Below are 23,347 nucleotides of genomic sequence, written 5' to 3'. Positions count from 1 at the left end.
AGAAAACCAAACATCCATAATTGGAAAACCAAAATCTTGTGGTAGCCACTTTCTCCATGATGTCAACATAAGAACAAAAAAGGCTCAATTACTTCAATCAAACAAAGAGAAAAAAAAAAACTAAATTATTGATTGGAATTTTATGTTTCCTGGCTGACAAAGTGACAAAATATTTTGAAAATATGTATATTTGGAGTATTTACGTATAAGTGGACAAAAAATGTTTCTTTTTGCTTCTTTGAAATTCTATCCTCGTCATGATTTAAAATGCCACGATAATCAACTTTGTATCCTTGCTGGATATTTTTTATTTTCTAATTTGCTTTGATAATGACAGCCATTCAATTATGAGGTCCTCATCAATGTCGTATCTTGAAATAATTTACCTAATATGGTATAGTTTGAAAAAAGTAACTCACGACTAAGAGATGGATTTATTTTAAATAATTTATAAATTAAAAATTATTTATAAGTTAAAAAAATAGGTGCAGTTTAATTTATTTTTTGGGATTTATAAATTATTTTTAATTTATAAATTGCTTAGAATAAGTCTATTCAAACAAATCTAATTATTTATTGAGATTTATTTTAAGCACAAAATAATTTTAAATTGGCTAGTCAAACACGGAAAAAAGCCAAAAACAGTTTATAAGTAACTTATAAGTCAATTCAAACGGGCTCTAAGTCGGTATAAATGGTTTTGTCAATTTATCCTTTAGTCAAGAGTCTCGTTTTGATCAAGATAGATTGTGGTGCAGTAGTGAGATTGTTTCATCCTTAACTAGAAGTTTCGAATTTGAGCCATGAATATGAAAAAAATCATGTTGGAAGCGCCACCCCCGAATGGATCTTGCATTACGCGTTCCAAATTTAATTAAAATTTTACGAACTTCGAACACTGAATGAAAAATGAAAAAAAGAGTCTCGTTTTGAATTGCTTCCATATTCTACATTTTTTTCGTGTGCTGCAGAAAATGTTTTCTATTCAATTTATCTATATCAATATTAGGATTTGATTAAATTTAAATTTATGTATTATGAAACCCATTTTTAGAAGAGGTATTCCCGTAAGATTTTTTTCATTTAAAAAACTAGAATTTAAAATTTTTGTTTAAAAACTAAGGAATTTCAAATATCTCTATATAATTTATATCTATATGATTTTCTTTCCACTTAATATTCAATATTTGTATTGAGATCTAACTAAATCAAATATTTTATAATATATGTCAAGACCTTTTTTGTTGATATAAACAGTATTTCAAATAAAGGCGTGTTAGCTAATACTAGCAATCAATCAACCAATTAATTGACGTACTATGCTTTTAGTCTTAAATAAGTTGGACTAAACATGTGGTTGACACGATAAACACCACATAAAACTATTGATATTAATGAGCTAGTAATTAATTAAGAACTAACAAGTTGATCTTTCTTCTCATTATTTGTTTATTATTATCTAACATATAAACATGCACTCACGTAGTCACATGACTAATAATCAAGATATTTGAAGTGGATTAAGAATTTAAAGTTTATAAATTTTTATTATGAATTTAAATTAATATATAATAATAATTAAATTTATAATTAAATATTTATAAATTTTAATAGATGTTAATACATATACAAAATTTGCACAAAAGCTATTATATAAATTTTCTTAAACCTATATTTCATAATTCATACACAGAGTCTAATTTAATTTTGATATTTGATATGAAAAATAAGACTAAAAACAATGCTTACTTGTTTTACTTTAAATATTGAATCTTAATACTCTTTTGTTCTATTTTTTACTCCACGCTTCCTTTTTTTTGTTTGAAAAAGAATGATATTTTTATATATAAAAATAATTTTATTTTTAATATTTTATTTTATTTTTATAACATAATTTTATAATCACATAGATATACATGTTTAAAATTATAAATTTTGATTTTTTTTTAAACTTAAACACCGTAAAAATGGTTTGAAAAAAATATACAAATTTATAAATAAACAATAGTGCTCGAATCACGTCGAATGATATGACCCGCATTATCAAATTCAATCCCATATATATGAAAAACAGGTCGGTTCTAAGCCTTAGAAATAAAGGTACATGCCTTAGGTCCACATATTTGAGTTTTTTATTTTTTATTTTTTTTAAATAGCAATAATGGGATATTATATGTTTTTTTAAAATAAATAAATTGTACTATAATGATTTTTCTTTAGACTTTGGATACTTGATCTACCCACTTACTTCTATTAGGTCAATATTAATCACTACGGTTGTAATTATACTTGTCTTACTTTTCTTTTAGCCTATTTTAAAAAGTATGATATGATTAAAAAATCACAAGATAGAAGGATATTTTGGTGTATTCTACATATCATAAGTTGAAGAATACAAGATTTAATTTTTTTTATTGTATTAAATTATGTGTCAAGTCAAAATCTGATAAACAAATTAAACTATAGAAAGTACTATTTATAGAAAAATTTAAAATTTTCAAATAAAAAAAATTATATTTTTCTTTCAAAAATTTAAAGTCTCTAATTTATTTTTTATTTTAAATCACTAATATATTTGAACCGCTTCTCTTGTAAACGCACTACGTACCTATGAAAGTGAACCATCAAATGTTCACCATTAGTTTCACTATGTGGATATATTCTTTCAACCTTCACATTTGAGGATGGAATAGCTTTGCAACTATTCACGTCTTCTCGTAGCATCTTTATTTTTTTCTTTCAATTTTTCCATGATGGTCTCATGTTAAAAGGTTAAATTTGTGAAATTTTACTTGTGAAGAAACTACCATTTTTATTTATTTTAACATATAACCACAACCTATATACATACATATATGTGTTACCATTACAATAAATAGGAGAATAAAATCTAGGCAAAATAATAAACGGTCTCTTAAAGTTTGTTATGAATTTTTATTTTGATCTAAATTAGGACTCGTACTTTTTAGACACTTTAATGTTGCATATTAAATATAATAGTTAAACACTTTAAAGGTAGTAGGTGTATTAGCAAAAATAATATATGTATTAATTTAGTGTATTAGTAGTACCTTATTTGGTACATTTTTTCATGCTTTCATTAGTTATACAGTTTATTATGTATTAAGGTGCGTATTATTAATACTATGAATTTTTAGGTATTAGTAATGCAAGGGGATTTAATGCATGCATTAACATGATTAAAGACCCAATCACCCATCAAAAACCTTTGTTTCATCTTTTCCACAATATTTGTGGAGGATATTTTTATAAATAAATATTTAAAAAAATATTATATAATGTATGCTATTTTAAATATACCAAATCAAATCAAACAATGAATAAGAAATATGTTTTCATAATCACTTGCGAGTATAACTAATACAAGCATTATTAATACATTCTATTGAGCATTATTATTTTACACTATATCAAATGAACCTTAGTTAAATTTGTTGACTTGCCTGAACTAGACAAAGTTTTGATTCCCATTTTGTATCCCATTTCCTATCCCTAGTTTTTTTTTTTAAAAAAAAGACTTCAATAACCAAAATATCCGTATTCTTAAATTTATTGACAATAAAGGCACCCATAAAAATCATCTCTAAATAATAAATATTCGAAAAAAGGTGAATATACACCGAATCAAACTTTAGACTAATAATGCATATTTTTTTAAAATTGTGCAAATATAAAAGTCTAAAATGAACATGGAATACCTCATCACACGATAAATAAATAAATAAATAAAACAAATCACGTGAACAATAAATATGAACAAAATTCCAATTTCCTTTACTTAAAGTTACGTACACCAATTAAAATCAAAATACGACAATGACAGTTAAGTCGGTACATACAACCCCTTCTGGAAATTTATAAATTCCACGTGGCACTTCCGTCGGCCCCGCAAAATCTACATTCTCACCATGTAAATCATACAATAAAAAATATAAAAAAATAAAGTGAAGGATCAAAAAATATTTAAAATATTTCCTTTTTTGAGTTTCATAAATTATCAAATGTATAAATTATTTATTTAAATTATAATTAAATACTTATTAAAATATATCTTAATAATAATTCATATAAAAAATAATTAAATATTGGATTCTCTGAAAAGGCCAAAATAGTCAAAGATAAGTCATTCTCAACCGACGCGCCTCTTGAGAAAGTAGAAAAAACAAACAAGCCTACGCGCCTCCCTATTCTACACCTTCTTCTTCAATTTTTTTTATTTGTAGCAGTTCAAATTTTCTGCTCCTTAAAAGTAGTAAGAGCAATAATTTAAATTTTCTAGGGGCTTTTTGGTCTCAAAAAAATTGTTTGCCTTTCTGTATACTCGTTGTAGTGGCTGTGAAGTAAAAGCAATTGGCCTTTTGTTTGCTTTAAAGGAGGAATCGTTAGCTTTTTTTGTTTTTTGGTTGCTCGGATTCATCATATCGGAGAAAATTCTCACTTTCCGGTGAGTCAATCGTAGTTAGTTTTTTTTTTCGATTGAATTGAGTTATTGTGTACCTTTTTCTCCATTAATGTTTTTGTGAGTTTCTGTTGCTGTTTTGCTTAAGTTTTTGGTGTTCCTGGAAATTGGGTTTAACAATTCGAAGTTGATTCCCGCATAAATTGATTGTTTCTAACTAGATATATGTGGCGGTTTTCAAAGGACAGTTCACCAATTCGAATCAAGAGTTGGAATCTCAGTAGCATTTGGCCTTTTTTAAAAAAAATTTGGGTGGTGTTCGGACCAATTTGTGTGCATTAGACTAATTCTACGTGATTCCTGCGAACCTCGGCTAGTGGGATGAAATCACCTTAGTGTTTTTACCTTTATTTGAGTCTGACATCTCGAAATTCTCAAATTACTTCATTCACCAACGGGACATACTCTTCGGTTCGGTGGAATTTTACCTTTACTGTTGCCCAATTGGGCATTTCCTACTCTTTGTAAAAAGCATTGGTACCAAAAAAAGGAAAAAGAGAAGGAGAAGATAGATGCGGGCTTGTATGTGAGGCCTTTGGTTTTTTAGTTTTGTGGCTTGTAAATGATATGTTATGCTAGTGTAGCCATTTTCCTTTGAGTAGATCAACTTTTTTGTATAGTACGTTTAACAAGGACAAGGTAGGATGTTTTTGAGTTATGAATTTTAAATCTAGGATATGATTTGTGGTTCTTCATTACCGGACAGTCTTTGATAGAAGAGGGCCACTTTCTGCACGTTACATGACTAATTCTTGAACTTATGAGAAGTGTTTATCTCTAGTTCTATCATATTTATGAAAAACGAAACACTTGAGCTATAACATTTACTTTTGCAGTTTGTGGACTGCAAACACAATTGTTTTCTGGCTACTGGATGTTTTCCAGTTATTAGGGAATGCCTACGATCTTAATTGTTGATTGAGGTTGCTGGCTTATTTGGAAGACGGGGATGAAGCTATTTGCACTCTTGACTTCTGCTGGAGTTAATATTTCAGTCTGTGTGGTGCTGTTCATTCTGTATTCCTTACTAAGGAAACAACCAACTTTTGTAAATGTCTACTTCAGCCAGAGATTTGCTCAGGTACGGACAAGACAGCTTGGTGGCCTTAACTTTGAGCGATTTGTTCCTTCTCCTAGTTGGATTTTGAAGGCATGGGAAGCATCTGATGAAGAAATAGTTGCTGCCGGGGGCTTGGATGCACTCGTGTTGATGAGGATGATTGTTTTCAGGTGAAAGCTGAACTTTCCTCATTGTAGAAGTAATTACTTCCTCATCGTTTTTTGCTGAAAAGTCAATTTAGTGCCTGAAATTCAGAGTTAGCGACATTATTCTTCCCTCAACTTTGTTCACGTTTCAACTGAAGTTCAGTAATTGTTTGTGAATATTTCATCAAGCTGAGGAATTCCAGTGGAAAGATTTCTACTTGTTGCTGAAAATATTTATTGCTTGTTGCCATGGCCTGATTTTAAATAGAGTGTTTCCAATATAATGGTGGACAGTTTGATGTCATTGTACTATCGCGGTATGCATTTCCCAATAAGGATGCATAGCATATGTTAGATGGTGAAATTGTTCTTGAAAGTATGCTGTGCACCTGTCTTTACTCCATCTACGTCGGGTCTATGTACCATTAGTCTTATACGTGTACTTATCTTTTCGTGCTGCTTATTGTGGACAGTTTCCGAATATTCTCCATTGCAACTACTCTAGGCCTTTTCCTCGTGGTGCCTCTTAATTATTTTGGTCAAGATATACGGCGTCAGCAAATCCCAGCCGAGTCATTGGAGGTATTCACCATTGTGAACGTTGAGCCAGGGTCAAGATGGTATGAAACATGTAAAAGTAGCTTTTGATTTTTAAGCTCTTTTTAATTTTTGGAGGTGTTTTAGAAAGACAAAAAGTGTTTTTAAGCATTTTCTTTTAGGCTGAAAAATACAAAAATAAGCTAAAGCCAAAAGTTGCGTATTCCCAACTTATGGCTTTTAGCTTTTAGCTTATAAGCTACTTAAAAAAAGGTCAATCCAAACACCCCCTTAGAGCCTGTTTGGATAAGCTTTTTTTAAACTGTTTTTTTTAAGTTGGAAATCTCAGCTTTTCACTTTCAGCTTTTCACTTTCAGCTTTTTTTTAAGCTGTTTTGCCTTAAAATGAGTGTTCAAAAACACTTTTTTCATTTACCCAAACACCATAAAAGATATTTAAAAGTTATTTTAACTTAAAAAGTACTTAAAATAAGCCTATCCAAACAGGCTCTTAATCTATTCCCTTCTAAATGGACATGCACAGATGCATAATGCAAGTAGTGATGTTGTTCCATACGAAATAGGAAGCTTTTGTCTTTGCCTAGTGTCCAACAATCTGCAAATGCCAAGCTTAATCCTTTCAGCATTTTGGATCTGAAGTTAATGTTACCCAGTAAAGAGAAACTATCCCTTCGTCCTAATTTATATCACACTGTCCTTTTAGTCCGTCCCAGAACGAATGTCACCTTTCTATAATTAGAAATGACCTAACTTTAAAATTTCACTTTTACCCTTAATGAAATGATCTATAACTACACAAATATCTAAGGTTTGTTTTAGACCACAGATTTCAAAAGTCTTTGTTTCTTTCTTAAACATTGTGCCAAATCAAACAGTGCCACATAAATTGTTGGGGGGTGGACGATAAAGTGATCAACTTGTAAGATCACCATAATTCCGTTTTTCACAGAAAAGATGTGTTAATAACAGTATTTCTTGTTTTACTGTGCTGCTTTTCTATCATAGTTTCTTTACACTTAAATTTGCCTCTACTTTTTTTTCAGGTTCTGGGTTCACTGCCTTGCACTTTATATCATATCCTGCTCTGCTTGTCTTCTTCTTTACTTTGTAAGAATTTACAACTAATTTCTAAATCATCTGCTTTTTTCATTTTCTGTTGATCTTGTATTTGTTTTACAATAGATACTTCGTACTTATGGTGTGTCAGTTTCTTTTTATCTTAAAAGTTTTGCTGCTTTCTTTTAGGAGTACAAGAGTATCTCAAAGAAGCGGCTGGCATACTTCAGTTCATTACTTTCCCGCCCAAGTTACTTCACAGTTCTGGTCCGTTCCATCCCAAAGTCTAAGGAAGAATCATACAGTCATACACTGGAAAAATTCTTTATGAATTACTACGCATCAAGTTATCTATCTCATCAAATTGTCTATCGCTCTGGCTATGTTCAGAAACTGCTGGTGAGATTAAGATACCTTTTATTGTAGTCTAACTAGGCAAGCATTTGCATTGCAGCTTTGGAGAGCTTGGTGTTGTTCAAAGTTTCTCTTGTGCCTGAATAGATTATTTTTTTGATGACAAAAAAATAGCACAAGAGAAACTGATTTTTAATATTGGAGATGAAACTGTGTATTTTTCAAGTATCGCATGAAGGGAGATATGGGGACTGGGACCTATAAGTTTTGTCCCATTTTTCACGTTCAGAAAGGTATGGAAATGACTTTGCAATGTGTAAGATGAGGTGCAATCAATGTATGGTTTGTGGTAGATATTCACCGCAATGTACAACATAATAGATAGCAGATGCTTTACTTATCAAAAGTAAAAACGGTAGCAGAAGCTTCTGTTGGGAAGCACATGTTTCTTTGTCTTATCTGAGGAATAGGATGAACATTTCATCTGAGATGGAGATATCTCTTTAGTTTGAAAATCTAGGGGGCAATCATATATGATTATTATAGTCTTTTAGAGTGGGACCAGTGATGCATGTGATAAAAATGATTACCTTATGCGGTAGTTTTTTGGTTAGGTTTCTTGCACATTTCTTTTTGATAATAGTGGTGTTTGGGTCAGCTTTCACGCACCTTAACTTTTCCACTGTTTTCCTCCTACCTCCAGCATAGATATCGGGTAACTTTGCCCATCAAACCTTGTAGATAATGAGATATGGCATTATGAAATATGCTTTTGAAAATTGAAGTTGCTCTGCCGTTGATGCGATTTATGAAAGTATATATTTTTTTCAAAGAATTTATTATCTGAACAAATGCTCAGTCATTTCTGGCTATCCCAAAATACTGAATCCACTTTTTTATAGCCGAGAAATCCATGAGGGCCAGCATCACATTGTTTGAAACTCTGTGGTTAATGGGTCGGACCCTCTATCTTTCTCCAGCTACATCCCATACTTTTGTCTGCGGTAGGTTCAAACTCGTAACGTACCCCTAACCCACACATCATCCGTTGTGTTCTTATCAGTAACCGCTATCATTAAAAGCCTGTCATTAAATTGACAAAGTGATGGAAAGCAATGGGTTATTTCTTCTTAATCGAAACCATGCACCTCAGAGAAGTGTGCCCTTCAAACAATAACACACAAAAATGATCCCATTAGACGTGATTCTCTATGGATCTCAATGTTGAGTAGTTGGATTAATATCAGTATTACTGCATATTGGATGTTGAAATTAGTTATGTTAATTTCAATTGATTATTAACTACTAATATATATATATGTTTTAATACTTCTTAATTTTGCAAACTGTCTTCCTTCTGAGGAAGTGTGTCGTTCACTTTTGATTTTTCTGTTCAAACCCCCTGGACCTTGTTGCTTTTGTATGCTTTTTGCTTTTAAAACTGTGTATGTTACTTTACCATTGTGTCAACGCAAGGATCCTTTGATTAATGCAAGATTCTTTAGGTCCTGTCTCTGTTGAAAACAAGGTGATTTCTTTTGGCCAACAACTTTTTCAAGCTTTGAAGTTTTGTTTGTTCCAAAACTTTTGCAAATTAAAAAAAAGTAGTTACCATTTTTGATTTTTCTCTAAATTGGAAATCTTCTTTTTTTTCTTTCAAATACATTGTTTCCAAAACATACGTGACCTTTTTATCAGCTTCAATGGCCCTAAGTGAAAAGCACTATTCCTCGAGCAGCTCACCTCCCTTTCTCTTCTTCTTATTTAAGTTTTATTATAGCCCATTTTGATATGAGGAAAAAACTATATCTGTATGAGCTTAAGATAGTACTCAGTTGGTTTCTTCTTGTTCTCGACTTCTGTTTACACTAGTGTTTTGACATTTAACTTCTTGGTTGATTCTCTTCCTTTGCTCCTTCACTTTTATTTGTATTTGATGGTTAATGTACCATAAGTTGTATGGCGACAGACTGATGCAGAGGAGATGTTCAGGATGCTTAAAACAACCCAAAAGGAGCTTTATGCTGGATCAAATTTTATGAGATGTGGCATATGTGGAGGAGCGACTTCGTCTTTCAAGATGATTTCCAATGAGCGTGTTCATGATAAAGGAGGAGATGATTGTGATGATTCAGATTTGAAGAAAAAGGTAACATCTGTCCCATTATATTATCATACTCATATGTTAGGAGTACTTCATGCACATTTCCTTTATTGCATAGAGGATTGTGTTTTCATGAAGTTATTAGCACATTTTATTGCTCAGCTTCTCTTCAGTCCAATGACAAAAGTTTACTGCCTCATTACTGCCTTCCTCATTGTACACCGTTGTTTAATTTAACAAAATACTTTTGGGGTTGAATATACATACATATATACATACATACATATATCTATGTGTGTATGTGTATGTATGTGTGTGTGTGTATATATATGTGTGTATGTTTGTGTGTGTATGTATATATATATGTGTATGTGTGTGTGTTTGTGTATGTTTACGTTTATATGTAAAAACACACAGACACACACACACACATATGTATGTATGTATATACAACAACAACAACAACCCAGTGAAATCCCACAACATGGGGTCTGGGGAGGGTAGAATGTACGCAGACCTTACTCCTACCAAGGTAGGACGGCTGTTTCCTGGAGACCCTCGGCTCAGTAAAAGCATAAATGCATAAAAAATGTTAGATAAGAATAGAATATTAAAAGCTTTATGAGAAAAACAACAAACAAATAACGAATAGATGACAAATAAATACAAATAAATAAAGACTAATAACAAATAACGATTAAATAATGTATGTATATGTATATGTATATACATATATAGGGTTTAATTTAACAAAATACGTATATGTATCATTGAATGCAAAGAGAAAAATTGCAACACATATTTTATTTTGCTTTCTTCGTATTTTGGGACCTATGGATTGGTTCTTGGTATCATAATTGAGAAGGAAGTGAAGAAAATGGTAGGATAATGTTGGTAAAATGGACCTTGTGAACAATGTATGGAGTGGCCATGATGGCCAAATTTGATACGGAGAGAGTGTTGTTAAAATGTCTTGTTGCCTTTAGCTAGAAATGTTTCATTGTAGAAGTTCTCGATTTATTCCTTGGAGGTTTAATAATTAACCAAAAAAATACTATCTTCTGTCAACCACTATCTCTGACAGAGTGCAGATCCAATTTTTTTGGTCATTTATAGCTTTGGATCTTGACCCCACTGAGTGGGAATTCACTGGGTATGTTGTTGTATTTATTGCTTTGGATCTTCTATGTTAGGATGACCAAATACTGCTATTAAGTGTTGGATCATATTCTATGATTATGCCTCTGTATGCCTAGGGACAAAGTTTTATTCAGTACTGCATGTCCATCATTACCTATTTGGAACTATATGAAGTAGTTTTATCTGAAACTTTATGTGGTGTACAATTGACTTTTTAAAAAACTTGGCATGCTGCATGATGAATATGAGGTACATGAGTTAGTGAATTTTTATTAGTAGGAATTGGCTCATCGTGGTTATTGCTCCAAAGTTCAAGTGCATAAATAGTTCATGAAATCCCATGGCCCTGGTCCTCTCTGCTAGAGTCCCACATTGGTTGAGGATATAAGGTGTTGTTTTGTTACATGGTTTTAGGTTATCCTTACTTCATGAGCTAACTTTTGGTGTTGAGTTAGACTCGATGTCCGTTTTCTTAACATGGTATTAGAGCCAAGCTCATCCAGTTCTTGATTTATCTAATATTGCACCCTCATGTTATGTTGTCCTCACCAGATGTCTAGTCTTGAACGTGCAGGGAGTGTTAGACTCCCACATTGGTTGAGGGTAAAGGCTGTTATCTCCTTAGACAATCCTAACCTCATGAGCTAACTGGGCCTGAGTTTAGCTCAATTGTCCATTTGCTTAATATTCAAATTTCACTTCAATGACAAACAACATTGAGTTGCTTATGTTCCAGATTATGTGTACTAATCCCTCTGGGTTTTATTGGTGATTTACTTTCTTGTGTTCGACTCTAACTAGTCAAATATTTTGAAACTGTTGTTAGCCAAAACAAGATATGAAAAGGATATACATTTTTCTTGCAGGAGTCTGCAGCTGCTTTAGTTTTTTTCAGGAATCGGTATGCTGCTTTAGTTGTTTCACAAGCTCTTCAATCTTCGAATCCCATGTCATGGGTTACAGATCTTGCTCCAGAACCAGATGATATGTACTGGTCAAGCATTTGTGTTCCTTACAGACTCCTTTGGATTCGTAAAGTTGCGCTTCTAGTGGCCTCTATTCTTTTTGTGGCATTTTTCCTAGTGCCTGTTTCACTAACACAGAGTCTCGTTCACCTCGACAAGCTGCAAAAGACATTTCCATTTCTTAGAGGAATTTTAAAGAGGTAATGCAGTCTTCTGTTTTGGTTGCATTTCTTGGAGGACAGGTGGTTTCCATTCGCGCGCGCGCGTGTGTGCGGGGGAGGGAGGGAGGGGGGAAGGGAGGGAACTGAATGTGTGATAAGATTCTCTTTTCAATATTTACCACGTTCCTTTGTATTGTAGCATATCCTGTTTGCTTTAATTAGAGCTTTTCATTTTCATACATTAAATAACTTTTGTTTCTTATGGCATTGCTTGAGAGGGAAACATACATGAGCAATATAGTAATATAGTACTCCCCCTGTCCCATTTTCTATGGCACCCTTTTCTTTTTAGTCCGTCCCAAAAAGAATGTCATCTTACTATAACTAGGAACAATTTAACTTTAAAATTCCTTCTTTGCTCTTAGTGAAATGATTTATAGCCACACAAATATCTAAGGATTGTTGTAGACCACAAATTTCAAAAATCTTTCTTTTTATCTTAACCACCGTGCCAAGTCAAATGGTGCCACATTAAATGGGACGGAGGGAGTAATATACACGAGCAATATAGTAATCCTTTTTCTCCCTCTTGCAGGAGTGGAGTTACTGAGCTTGTCACAGGATATCTACCAAGTGTTGTATTAATTTTGTTTTCCTACATAGTTCCTCCGCTGATGATGCTATTTTCTAAAATGGAGGGCTCTATCTCTCGTAGTGGCAGGAAGAGGAGTGCATGCATAAAAGTTCTATACTTCTTCATCTGGAATGTTTTCTTTGGTAACATTGTCTCCGGATCTGTTCTTGACAGAGTGAATAAAATTTTTAAGGATGTGAACAATCTACTTTCAACTGCTGTGCCATCAACGGTAACTCCACCCTCTGTGTGTTTACCTGCTTTCTGTCTTGTTATAACCATCTTGTTCAAATATTTATGTTTTCTCATCTTCTATTCCTTAGCAATGTAAATGAGAATTAGTTTTTTTATCCTCGTCTTTCATCAATGATATTGTATCGTATAAATCATGAATGTACGTGAACTCAAGAGTTGATTGATTGGTAATATGGTTTTTTTTGCAGGCCACCTTCTTTATGACTTATGTTTTGACCTCTGGCTGGGCAAGTCTGTCTGTTGAACTCTTACAACCATTTGGTCTCATCTGCAGATTGTTCTCCAGGTTTATTCTGAGAAACAAGGATGTGTCAAGTCATGGAACACTGACTTTTCCATACCATACAGAAGTTCCAAGGATCCTCCTATTTGGCCTCTTTGGTTTTGCATATGCCATTTTGGCACCTTTAATACTGCCATTCTTGGTAGTTTATTTTTCCATTGCTTACCTCGTATATCGTAATCAGGTAAATATATCCATCTAGTTTAAATCTTCTTTTATATCTCCTTGTTTTAATCTTTATTAACTCGTTGACATTCTGGGAGTCTTGAGAACTAACATTCTTGTAACGTTTTTCTTTATCAGTATCTATTGAACTCTATGGATAACCCTAGAATAATAAAGTGAATCCTGATTTTGTCTTGATTTGTGGAGGAATTTTTTTTGGATGCCTGTTCTTGCCTTTAAATTTTGACAGTTAATGAGCTTGTTGTTTCTAGAGCCTACCGCCCTGCCCTTCTCATCTCTCATATATGGCGAAACTTCTGAAAAGTGATACTTTTAGATTACGTCACACAGACTTCTCTCTTTATGTGATATTTTGGTATAGATATGACATAAATTGGTGCTGATATGGAATATATTTAGGATCCAATCAACTTAGGATAGATAGTAACAGATTTCCAGGAAGAGCATTTCAGATACTCAATATGGCATGAACTATCATTAAACAACAAAAACAACTATGCCGCAATTTCAAATGAGTTAGGGTCGGCTATATGAATCCTCATTGTCCATGTCGCTCCATTTAAGCCCGTCATACTCCAATGTTATAAAAGTTATTTTCTCTAGAATTGGAGATTCTCTACGTTTTCTACATATATCACTAGCATCCATAAAGACCCTGAGCATGTAGTGGTGCTAAAGTAAGCGTACTAACATAAGTAGAAATATACCCATCTAATCGGTATCACCTATCTAGATCTTTTTCTTGTATTGTGCTCTACTTTTCGCTAGGTCTGCACGGATTCTAAGATATTCTAGGTCTTTTGAGATAACTTTCTTCTATGTGATTTTAGGTCTGCCTTGTTCCTTTTTAACGCATGTATTCACCTAAAGTAAATGTACTATCATGAGTAGAAATTAATTCCAATTAATTGGTAATGCCGCCATTCTTTTTCTTGCATTGTGCTCTATTTTTCACTAGGTCTTCATGGATTCTAAGATATTGTAGGTTTTTCGAGACAACTTTCTTCTATGTGATTTTAGGTCTACCTCGTTCCTTTTATAACACCTGCATTCACCATGGTCCCACACCTACAAATCAGTGCCTCTGGAGGTTGATGTAGGATATGGCTAAACCATCTCAAGCGATCTTATCTTATTTTGTCCTCTATGTATTATTTGCACCTTCTTACAAATGTGGTTATATTTAATATTGTCTAATCTTGTATGACTGGACTCCATCTTAGCATCTGCATCTTGTGATACTCCTCTTGTGGATATGCTGGACTTTAGAGGCCCAACATTCACTCTCATGCGATGTTGTTGGTCTTAGATCCGTTGTATAAATCTAAATCATTTGCAATTATGCACCACAATCCTGTCTGATTTCATCTCAACTTCACGTTTCATATGCTGGCCAAAATTGCAGTGCATAAAATTCAGTCCTAATTGTACTTGCCCTAACACTCTTACTCTCTAAAGTGCTACTCCAAAGTTCAAGCTTTTCGTTGACACTCTTACTCACTAGTTTTGTCAATTAATACAACATTGTTTGACCCCGGTATCTGTGCTGGTGGGAGATAGCATGTACACGGTGGAATATATAGTGTTGTTTTTGTGAGCATTTCCTGCCTGAGTTGTTGACCATCACCTGACCTCACACGGGAGGCCCCGCGCCGAGTGATTCTCCCTCAAAAAAGTACATCTAAATTCTATACATTATTTCAAAGAAACATGCACTTCACTTTTCACTGCTTCTCACTTAAAGGACTAGGAGGCTTTTCTTTTTCCTGCTTATGGAATCACTATGCGGAATTGCGTTCTTTTATTAGTCTTGCTACTGTTGAGATGAGAATGGATTTATTAGCTGTGTTTGCTGATCGACTTATGTGCTTTCCTTTTACCAATGAATATCCACATTCTTGTATATATTTTTTCCTTTTTCCTCTTTAGCCTGTGGTCTGACAACTTAATGAAACTATCAGATCCTCAATGTATATGTGAAAAAATATGAAACTGGTGGAACCTATTGGCCTATTGTGCACACCACAACAATTTTCTCAATGGTGATGATGCAAATTATAGCTTTGGCAGTCTTTGGATTTAAAAAATCTTCATCCACATCAAGCTTTATCATTCCATTGATAATCTGTACACTCCTCTTCAATGAGTACTGCAGGCAAAGGTTTGAACCTTTGTTCAAGGACCCTCCTGCTCAGGTATGACTAATTGCACAGTTCATTTTATATGGTCGTCCATATATGCATCTTATTCCGTGCGCATTTCCACAGATCCTCATTGAGATGGATAGGCAGGACGAGGTACATGGGAGGATGAAAGAGATGTATCAACAACTCACATTGGCTTATTGTCAGTTCAAATCAACTTTATTTGCGCTGGGTGAAGCTGTTCCTGGAAATGAGGATGAGAATAAGAGTATCCATAAGGTTCAAGATGTAGAAGATGTTAATCCAGGTTCAAATAGCTTAATAACTACTGTGGACAGTCTTATTTATCTGGATGTTTTTTGACACGCTTTGTTGCTTGCAGGGAAAAGTCCTTCGCATCTTCCTCCATCGTGTACATCTGTTGAAATCAAAAGTCCTCATCTTCTATCACCACATGCGTCTTTGGAAATTAGAATTCCTCCACGTCTTCCATCATCACGTACGTCTTTGGAAATTAGAAGTCCTCCTCATTTTCCTTCATCATGTACATGTTTGGAAGAAAAAAATCCTTCTCATCTTCCTTCATCACATACATTTTTAGAAATTAAAAGTCCTCACCTTCCTTCATCACGTACGTCATTGGAAATTAAGAATCCTTCTCATAGTCTTTCATTGGAATCTATGAGTCCTCATCTTCCTTCACCACGTAAGTCTTTGGAAATTAGAAGTCCTCATCTTCCATCACCACGTACATCTTTGGAAAGTAGTTCTCATCTTCCTTCACCACATACACCTTCGGAAATTAAAAATCCTCATCTTCCTTCTCCACATACATCTTCGGAAATTAAAAGTCCTCTTCCTTCACCGCGTGAATCTTCAGAAACTAAAAGTCCTCGTTTTGCTTCACTGGCTGAATCAACTGAGATTAAAAGTCCTCTTCTTCCTTCACCGCATGAATCTTTGGAAATCAAAAGTCCTCATCATGCTTTACCTCGTAAATCTTCCGAAATTAAAAGTCCTCGTCTTCCTTCACCAGGTACGTCTTTGGAATTTCACAGTCCTCGTCATCCTTCATCATATACATCTTCGGAAATTGAAGAATCGCATGGCAAGTAGATGAATCTTTTCTGTGGATATATATATACGGTGTTGATGCTGTTTGTGCATTCTTATGACTGCCTATTGTATGAGCACGGTTGATGTGTCGTGTGAACTGCCTTATAAAGAGACTTCTTGGAAGTGTAAAGGATTATACATGTGAAAAATGGCCTCTGAAGATGCAAATCTTAAAAGAGTTGCTAAAGATTGTTTTTATATTATTCTATAGATGGTTCCATGACTATGGAGACCTGTATGTATAAGTACATAGATGTATTTGTGAAACAGTTTACTTGATCTGAGTAAAAAGTTTTGTTTCTTTGAAACTTTATGGTTGAAGTTGTAATATGCACTAAAAAGAACAAAAAATAGAACACACGGAAAAACAACCACTCTTACATCAGCTAAAGCGAGTATTTGTATTTTCCCCAATTCATAGTAGTAGGAATATGTATGTTTGCATAGCACCTAGTTTATGATGACCAAATTCCCAAATTATGGAGAATGCTTGGGAATAACATGATCATTTCTTTACATATGTGGCTTCTAAATTAAACTAGATATATATAGTGAGTCTGATAATAAAGTTAAATAAGGACTCCTCTTTTACATAATAAAGGGCATCCCACTTTAGCAAAGTTCAAGGGCTGCACTTCACTTCAAAGGGTGTGATGTAGACAATTTATTCTAATGCAATTGCTTTTACGATTTGAACTCGTGACCTATACATCACACAAACTTCTTAAAAATTGTATAAAACTACCTATGATCTATGTTGAAACTACCATTTTATTCGTTGACCTGATGGTAAGTGCAATCTATCCATTATTCACTGTAGAATATCTGGCTTGCTGAGTTGATGTTAACCCTATTAGCTTATCTGTAACAATGACTCATCCCAACTCTTCCTTGTCTCATTAAACTTCAAGTAAATTGATCCAATTTCATACATTTTAAAACTTTATCTGTTTATTTCTTTATATATTGAAACCCTTAATGAAAATTTTGAGATTCCATTTCCTAGTACCATGACCAAAATGAACTCATACCTCCATCTCTTCCAAATTTCCCGCAGTAATTAACGACATCTTTGTCTAAAGAAAATAAAAATAAACTATATGGACTAATATTATATGGTGCATGATTATGTAAACTATGTCAGTGTCAGCATCCTTCTTTTGACAACTTATAAAATGTAGGAAATTCTTATCTGCTTCTCTTAGGAGACAGGAAAAAAGACAATGCTTTTCAACACAACTTTTTTTTATATAAGAAAAAATTATTATTTTTGGTCCAGTGATTGCATAGGACCTCCGCAGGAACAATACGTGTAACCTTGACATGATTCACGATTTTATTTTTTTGTATTTAGGGGTCACTCAACAGTAATTAAGCGATTTTCTCAATTTTTCATGTGTGTTAGCCAATGAAATTTTTGGTAATATGACTTTCGAACAATTTTTTGGCAAAACATTTGTCTGACCCTCCGTAATGACCTGGGAGAATTGTAGGTGTAGCCTCAGCATGATCCACAACACTATCTTAGTATTTAGGGTCACTCAACAAAAAATAAGCGATTTTCTATGTTTTTCATATGTGTTTGCCCTTAATTTTTTGGTGATGTCTTTCGGTAAATTTTTTGGCAAAATATTTACAGGACAGCCTATAACGATATGAGAAGCAGTATCTGTAGCCTCAACATAATCTACAACATTTTCTTTGTATTTAGAGCCACTCAATGAGAATTAGACAATTTTCTCAGTTTTTCATGTGTTACACATGAATATTTGGTGATGAGTTTTGATTAAAAAAAAATATAAATCCTTTACAGACTCTCCGTAACAATCTGGGGGAATAATACGTGTAGACTCAGCTTGATCAACGGCATTTTTTTAGCATTTAGGGGCCACAATACAGGAATTAGGGGATTTTCTCATCTTTTTGTGTATGTTAGCCCATGAATTTTTTGTTGATAAAGTTTTCGAATTTTTTTTTTGCAAAACCTTTATGGAACCCTTTGTAATGACCTGGGGGAACAGTACGTGTAATCTCGGCATGATCCACAATATTTTCTTAGCATTCAGGGGCTACTCAGAAGGAATGAGGCGATTTTCTCATTATTTCGTGTGTGTTAGCCCATTAATTTTTTTGGTAATATGACTTTTGATTAATTTTTTGCAAAACATTTATAGGACCCTCCATAACGACCTGAGGGAATGGTACATGTAGCATCGGCCTGATCCACAGTAATTTCTTAGCCTTTAGGGGCTACTCAACAAGAATTAGACATTTTTCTCAGTTTTTCGTTTGTGTTAGCCTATAAATTTTTATGTGATATGGTATTTTTCAATTTTTTTGCAAAACCTTTAAAGGATCCTCCATAACGACCTGGGGAAACAGTACTTGTAGACTCGGTATGATGCATGATATTTTCTAAGTATTTAGGGGTCACTCAACAGGAATTATGCGTTTTCTCAATTTCCGTGTGTGTTAGCCCATTAATTATTTGCTGATATGAATTTTGATCAATTTTTTTGTAAATCTCTATAAGACCCTCCATAACAGTCCAGGGAACAGTATGTGTAGCATCAGCATGATCCACAACATTTTTTTATAATTTAGACGTCACTCAATAGGGATTAGATGATTTTATCAATTTTTGTATATGTTAGACTATGAATTTTTTGGTGATATGACTTTCGGTCATTTTTTTGCATAACCTTTACAGGAACCCCCCCTAATGACATAGGAGAACAATACGCATAGCCTAGGCATGATCCACAATATTTTCTTAGCATTTAGGGGTCACTCAATAAGATTAGACAATATTTTCAGTTTGTCGTGTGTATTAGCCCATGATTTTTTTTGTGATTTGGCTTTCATCAAGTTTTTTGCAAAATTTATATAGGACCCTCTGTAACTACCTGGGGAACAATATATGTGGCCTCGTCATGCATTTTCTTAGCATTTAGGGGCCACTCAACATGAATTAACTGGTTTTCTTAATTTTTCGTGTGTGTTAGCATATGAATTTTTTTTGTGATATGATTTTCGATTAATTTTTTTGCAAAACCTTTGTAGCACCCTCCATAACGACTTTGGGGAATAGTACGTGTATACTGGCATGATCCATGTCATTTTCTTTGCATTTATTGGTCACTCAACAAGAATTAGGTGATTTTCTCATTTTTCGTGTGTGTTCGCCCATGAATTTTTTTATGATACGGCTTTCGGTCAATTTTTTTTGCAAATGCTTTATAGAACCCTTTGTAACGACTTGAGAGAAAAGTACGTGTAGTCTCGACATGATTCACGATATTTTTTTAACTATTTAGGGGACACTCAACTGGAATTAGGCAATTTACTCAGTTTTTCGTATCTGTTAGCCCATGAATTTTTTGCAGATATGACTTTTGGTCAATTTATTTTTTGCAAAATCCTTACAGGATCCTCCATAACAATCAGAGAAAACAATATCTCAGTATGATCCTTGCTATTTTCTTTGCATTTAGGGGATGTTCAACAGTAATTAAGCAATTTTCTTAGTTTTTGTATGTGTGATTCAATGAATTTATTGTTGTTATGGTTTTTGGATATAATTTTATAAAAAATTTACAGAACCCTTCGCAACGACCTAGGAGAACTGTACGTGCAGCCTCAACATGATTCATATCATTTTCTTAGCATTTAGGGTCACTTTACAGGAAGTAAGCTATTTTATATGATTTCGTGTGTGTTAGTCCTTTTTGTTTTTGGTGATATGACTTTTGATCAATTTTTTTTGTAAAATATTTACAGGACTGTATGTAATGATCTGGGGAACAGTACATGTATCCTCGCATGATCCACGATATTTTATTTGCATTTAAGTCACTTAACAAGAATTAGATAATTTTCTCGATTTTTCATGTGTGTTATCCCAAGAATTTTTGGTGATATGACTTTTGATAAGTTTTTATAATTTTTTTACAGGACCCTCTGTAACGATCTGAAAAATAAAATATGTAGACTCGAATTGATGCACGATATTTTCTTAGTATTTAGGTGCCACTCTGCAGGAATTAGGGGATTTTTTTAGTTTTTATGTGTGTTAGCCCATGATTTTTTTGTTGATATGAATGTTATATCCCAAATATTTACCAAAATACTCCTAGATAATAGCGCGCTCGCATAACGTATCATCCCTAACTTTTTGGGCCAAATTGAGGTTGAAATATCGATCAGGAGGGAAAATCATGTGGGAAAATGGTCTCGATTGAATTTTAGGCCAACCGAATCAAAATATAATTTTTTGGGGAAAAATTTCAATTCCAGAGAAGTGCGTGACTAGTCCGCGTCGCAAATTGCTCCCCCATAGTGCAATCTTTTTCCATCTTTCCCAAACTTAACCCAGGTCGTTCTGGGACTAAATTTAACCCTTTATCAGTACCCAAAGGAATTTTCTTCTTATTCGCCCTTTGAAACTTTTGAGAGCGAGGAGTAGAGCGGAGGGGAAGAGCTAATGTTTTTGAATTTCAAGCGATATCTTCAATTCTTGAGTAGATAATCATTGTTTCATGTATGTAAGACTAATCATAGCGTTGGATTGAGTTCATCCATGCGCCCTACATCTAAAATCTATCGTTAAATAGTTAAGTTGAGTTTTAGCCCTAGTTTCTTGAGTTCTTGAATCAATTATTGTCACGCTCTGAGAGGGTACCCTAGGCGTGGCCGGCACTCAAAAACCATCTCTGGCCTCTAAGAGAACCACTTGGTCTCATCACTTATTCATTCATCAGCGGAAGACTTAATAAGAATACTTATATGGGCTCTCCATTAACAACATCTAATGAAAGAAGAAATATTTTTTTTTAGAAGAAGTAGTTTCAAAGGAGAACTACTCCAATTACATCATTAAACTCTGTCTATGAAGCCTCTAATACTCTTAGATGGTGCCAATGACATATCCATGGCTATCTTAAAAGAAACATAATACTCAACAATAATTAAAGGATAAAGAGTTCCTCCGAATATAAGAAGGACTCACCAAATAGCTGAAAAATAATAATCTTCAACGAAGCACCTGTTGAGGATCTCTAACACCTGTATCTGCATCATAAAACGATGCAGGTCGAATGACGTCAGTACGTGGAATGTACGAGTATGTAAAATGGCAGGAAGGTAAGGACAAATATCAAGAAACTCCTCTCAATAAAACTCAGCTCAGAACTCAACATCATCTCAACATCAATATGTAATGCAAGTTTAAAATATAATAATAAAAATAATAGTAACAAGCAATGCTTACTCAATTGGGAGTTTCTCTAACCGACAACCATCACTTATGAGCTAGTGATGATACAACGAAGCGATGTCGTTGCCACATCCATCCAATACCTTGCCAGGGTAAAGGACATCACCATCTTGGATCCACTCATCAAAGTCCTCTTTTAGGAACTTAAGAGGCATAACCTTCATCCTACGCTGGCTATGTAGTTCTGGGGTTTGAGTCAATTAAACTCTTACCCAACTCGGTGCTCAATACTACTCCCAAAATATGTGCTCATATTAAACTCATCATCTAGACTCATTGGACTTTAATTTAAATCATCAAACTCATCTCACTTCATGTTCATCAATCATTATACTTCCAAAAAACATCATTTTACATCTCATCAAAACATCTTGCTCAAAATATCATTTTCTCAAATTCATTCAAATTCAACTCTTTTGCTCTTTCAAAACTCAATAAAATACATATATAGTATTTATTCATATAACTTCTTTTTATCAATGAAAATAATAAAAAGCCAACATCTTTACTCAAAACATGTGTAAAAATATTCATGAACATCAAATCAATTAGAATTCATGGGAAAGTAGCCATGAACAATAATTCCAATAATATGAGAGATAATAATAATAATAATATTAATGCATAAATTTATCAAACTCAATAGAAGAAGAATTAATTTATTTAGAATTCAAGATTTGGATAAAACTCAACTATAACTCAATTATAATAAATTTAAATATTGGGCGCATGGACGAACTCAATCCAATGCTATGAAAGCCTTACATACCTTAAATCGAAAGTTTTACTTCGAATTGGAACACTCTTGGACCCCTAGCCTTTTCTTCTCGCCGGTTTATTTTGTGTACTACTCGGAGTATAAGAATCACTAGAGTGGCATCTTTATACTACTAAAACTAAAACTATATTTGAGAAGGAGTAAAGAAGTATATAGAGAGAAGAGTTGCTTAAGAAAGCTTGGTGAATAAAATGAGGAAATAAGGTGGGTATTTATAGGTGTGGAGGAGGGACCTAACAATAAATAAACATAATCATAAAGGATGATCTTGAAAATTCAATGGAGAATTTTGATGTCATGGATGATGTCAAATGGTTCTAGATCTTTCTATGGTAGGTGAGATGAAATCTCTTTTAACGGAATCTCTGTTTTCGAAGCTGCGTTTGAATAAGATAAATTCCTTATTAGGATTTGGTGTCTTCATAAGAATTGTATATATAGAAGTCTAATTTCAGTTAGTTCAAGAATCATCCAATTTGGAGCATTCTATATCGAGATATGAATTTTATTCTACAAACACTCCATTCTGTCACAGCACTATGTCTTGCAAAGATCAATTTATTTGATCTACTTAAAATCCGTATCTTAAGATATGTCCTTCATGAAAGTTGTAGGTAATGATGTTGTGGTTACTCAGAAATTTGAATCACCTA

The 23,347-nt window shown here is 33.5% G+C and overlaps 1 protein-coding gene across 1 annotated transcript; it reads left to right on the top strand.

Annotated features, from left to right (window-relative positions):
- The first annotated feature begins 4,243 nt into the window (after positions 1-4,243).
- LOC129880605 (CSC1-like protein RXW8) lies at positions 4,244-16,949 on the top strand. Its single transcript, XM_055954701.1, has 12 exons — positions 4,244-4,465; positions 5,317-5,710; positions 6,160-6,306; positions 7,287-7,350; positions 7,489-7,698; positions 9,623-9,802; positions 11,764-12,062; positions 12,619-12,889; positions 13,101-13,379; positions 15,343-15,576; positions 15,649-15,832; positions 15,908-16,949. The coding sequence occupies exons 2-12, from the start codon at positions 5,430-5,432 to the stop codon at positions 16,639-16,641; spliced, it is 2,883 nt and encodes a 960-aa protein (XP_055810676.1). The 5' UTR covers positions 4,244-4,465; positions 5,317-5,429; the 3' UTR covers positions 16,642-16,949.
- Positions 16,950-23,347: the final 6,398 nt, after the last annotated feature.

The sequence above is a fragment of the Solanum dulcamara genome, chromosome 1 (assembly GCF_947179165.1).
Source record: "Solanum dulcamara chromosome 1, daSolDulc1.2, whole genome shotgun sequence".
Classification (NCBI taxonomy): Eukaryota; Viridiplantae; Streptophyta; class Magnoliopsida; order Solanales; family Solanaceae; genus Solanum; species Solanum dulcamara.
The sequence above is the reverse complement of the archived record's forward strand: the minus strand, read 5'-3'. Positions and strand labels throughout refer to the sequence as shown.

What these genes read in the sequence shown, in the direction of transcription:
- LOC129880605 (XM_055954701.1), top strand. Translation starts at nt 5,430, where the DNA reads ATGAAGCTATTTGCACTCTTGACTTCTGCTGGAGTTAATATTTCAGTC. An exon ending in GTTGAGCCAGGGTCAAGATG is followed by an intron (nt 6,307 to 7,286) that starts GTATGAAACATG and finishes CTTTTTTTTCAG; the next exon opens with GTTCTGGGTTCACTGCCTTG. An exon ending in ATTCAGATTTGAAGAAAAAG is followed by an intron (nt 9,803 to 11,763) that starts GTAACATCTGTC and finishes TTTTTCTTGCAG; the next exon opens with GAGTCTGCAGCTGCTTTAGT.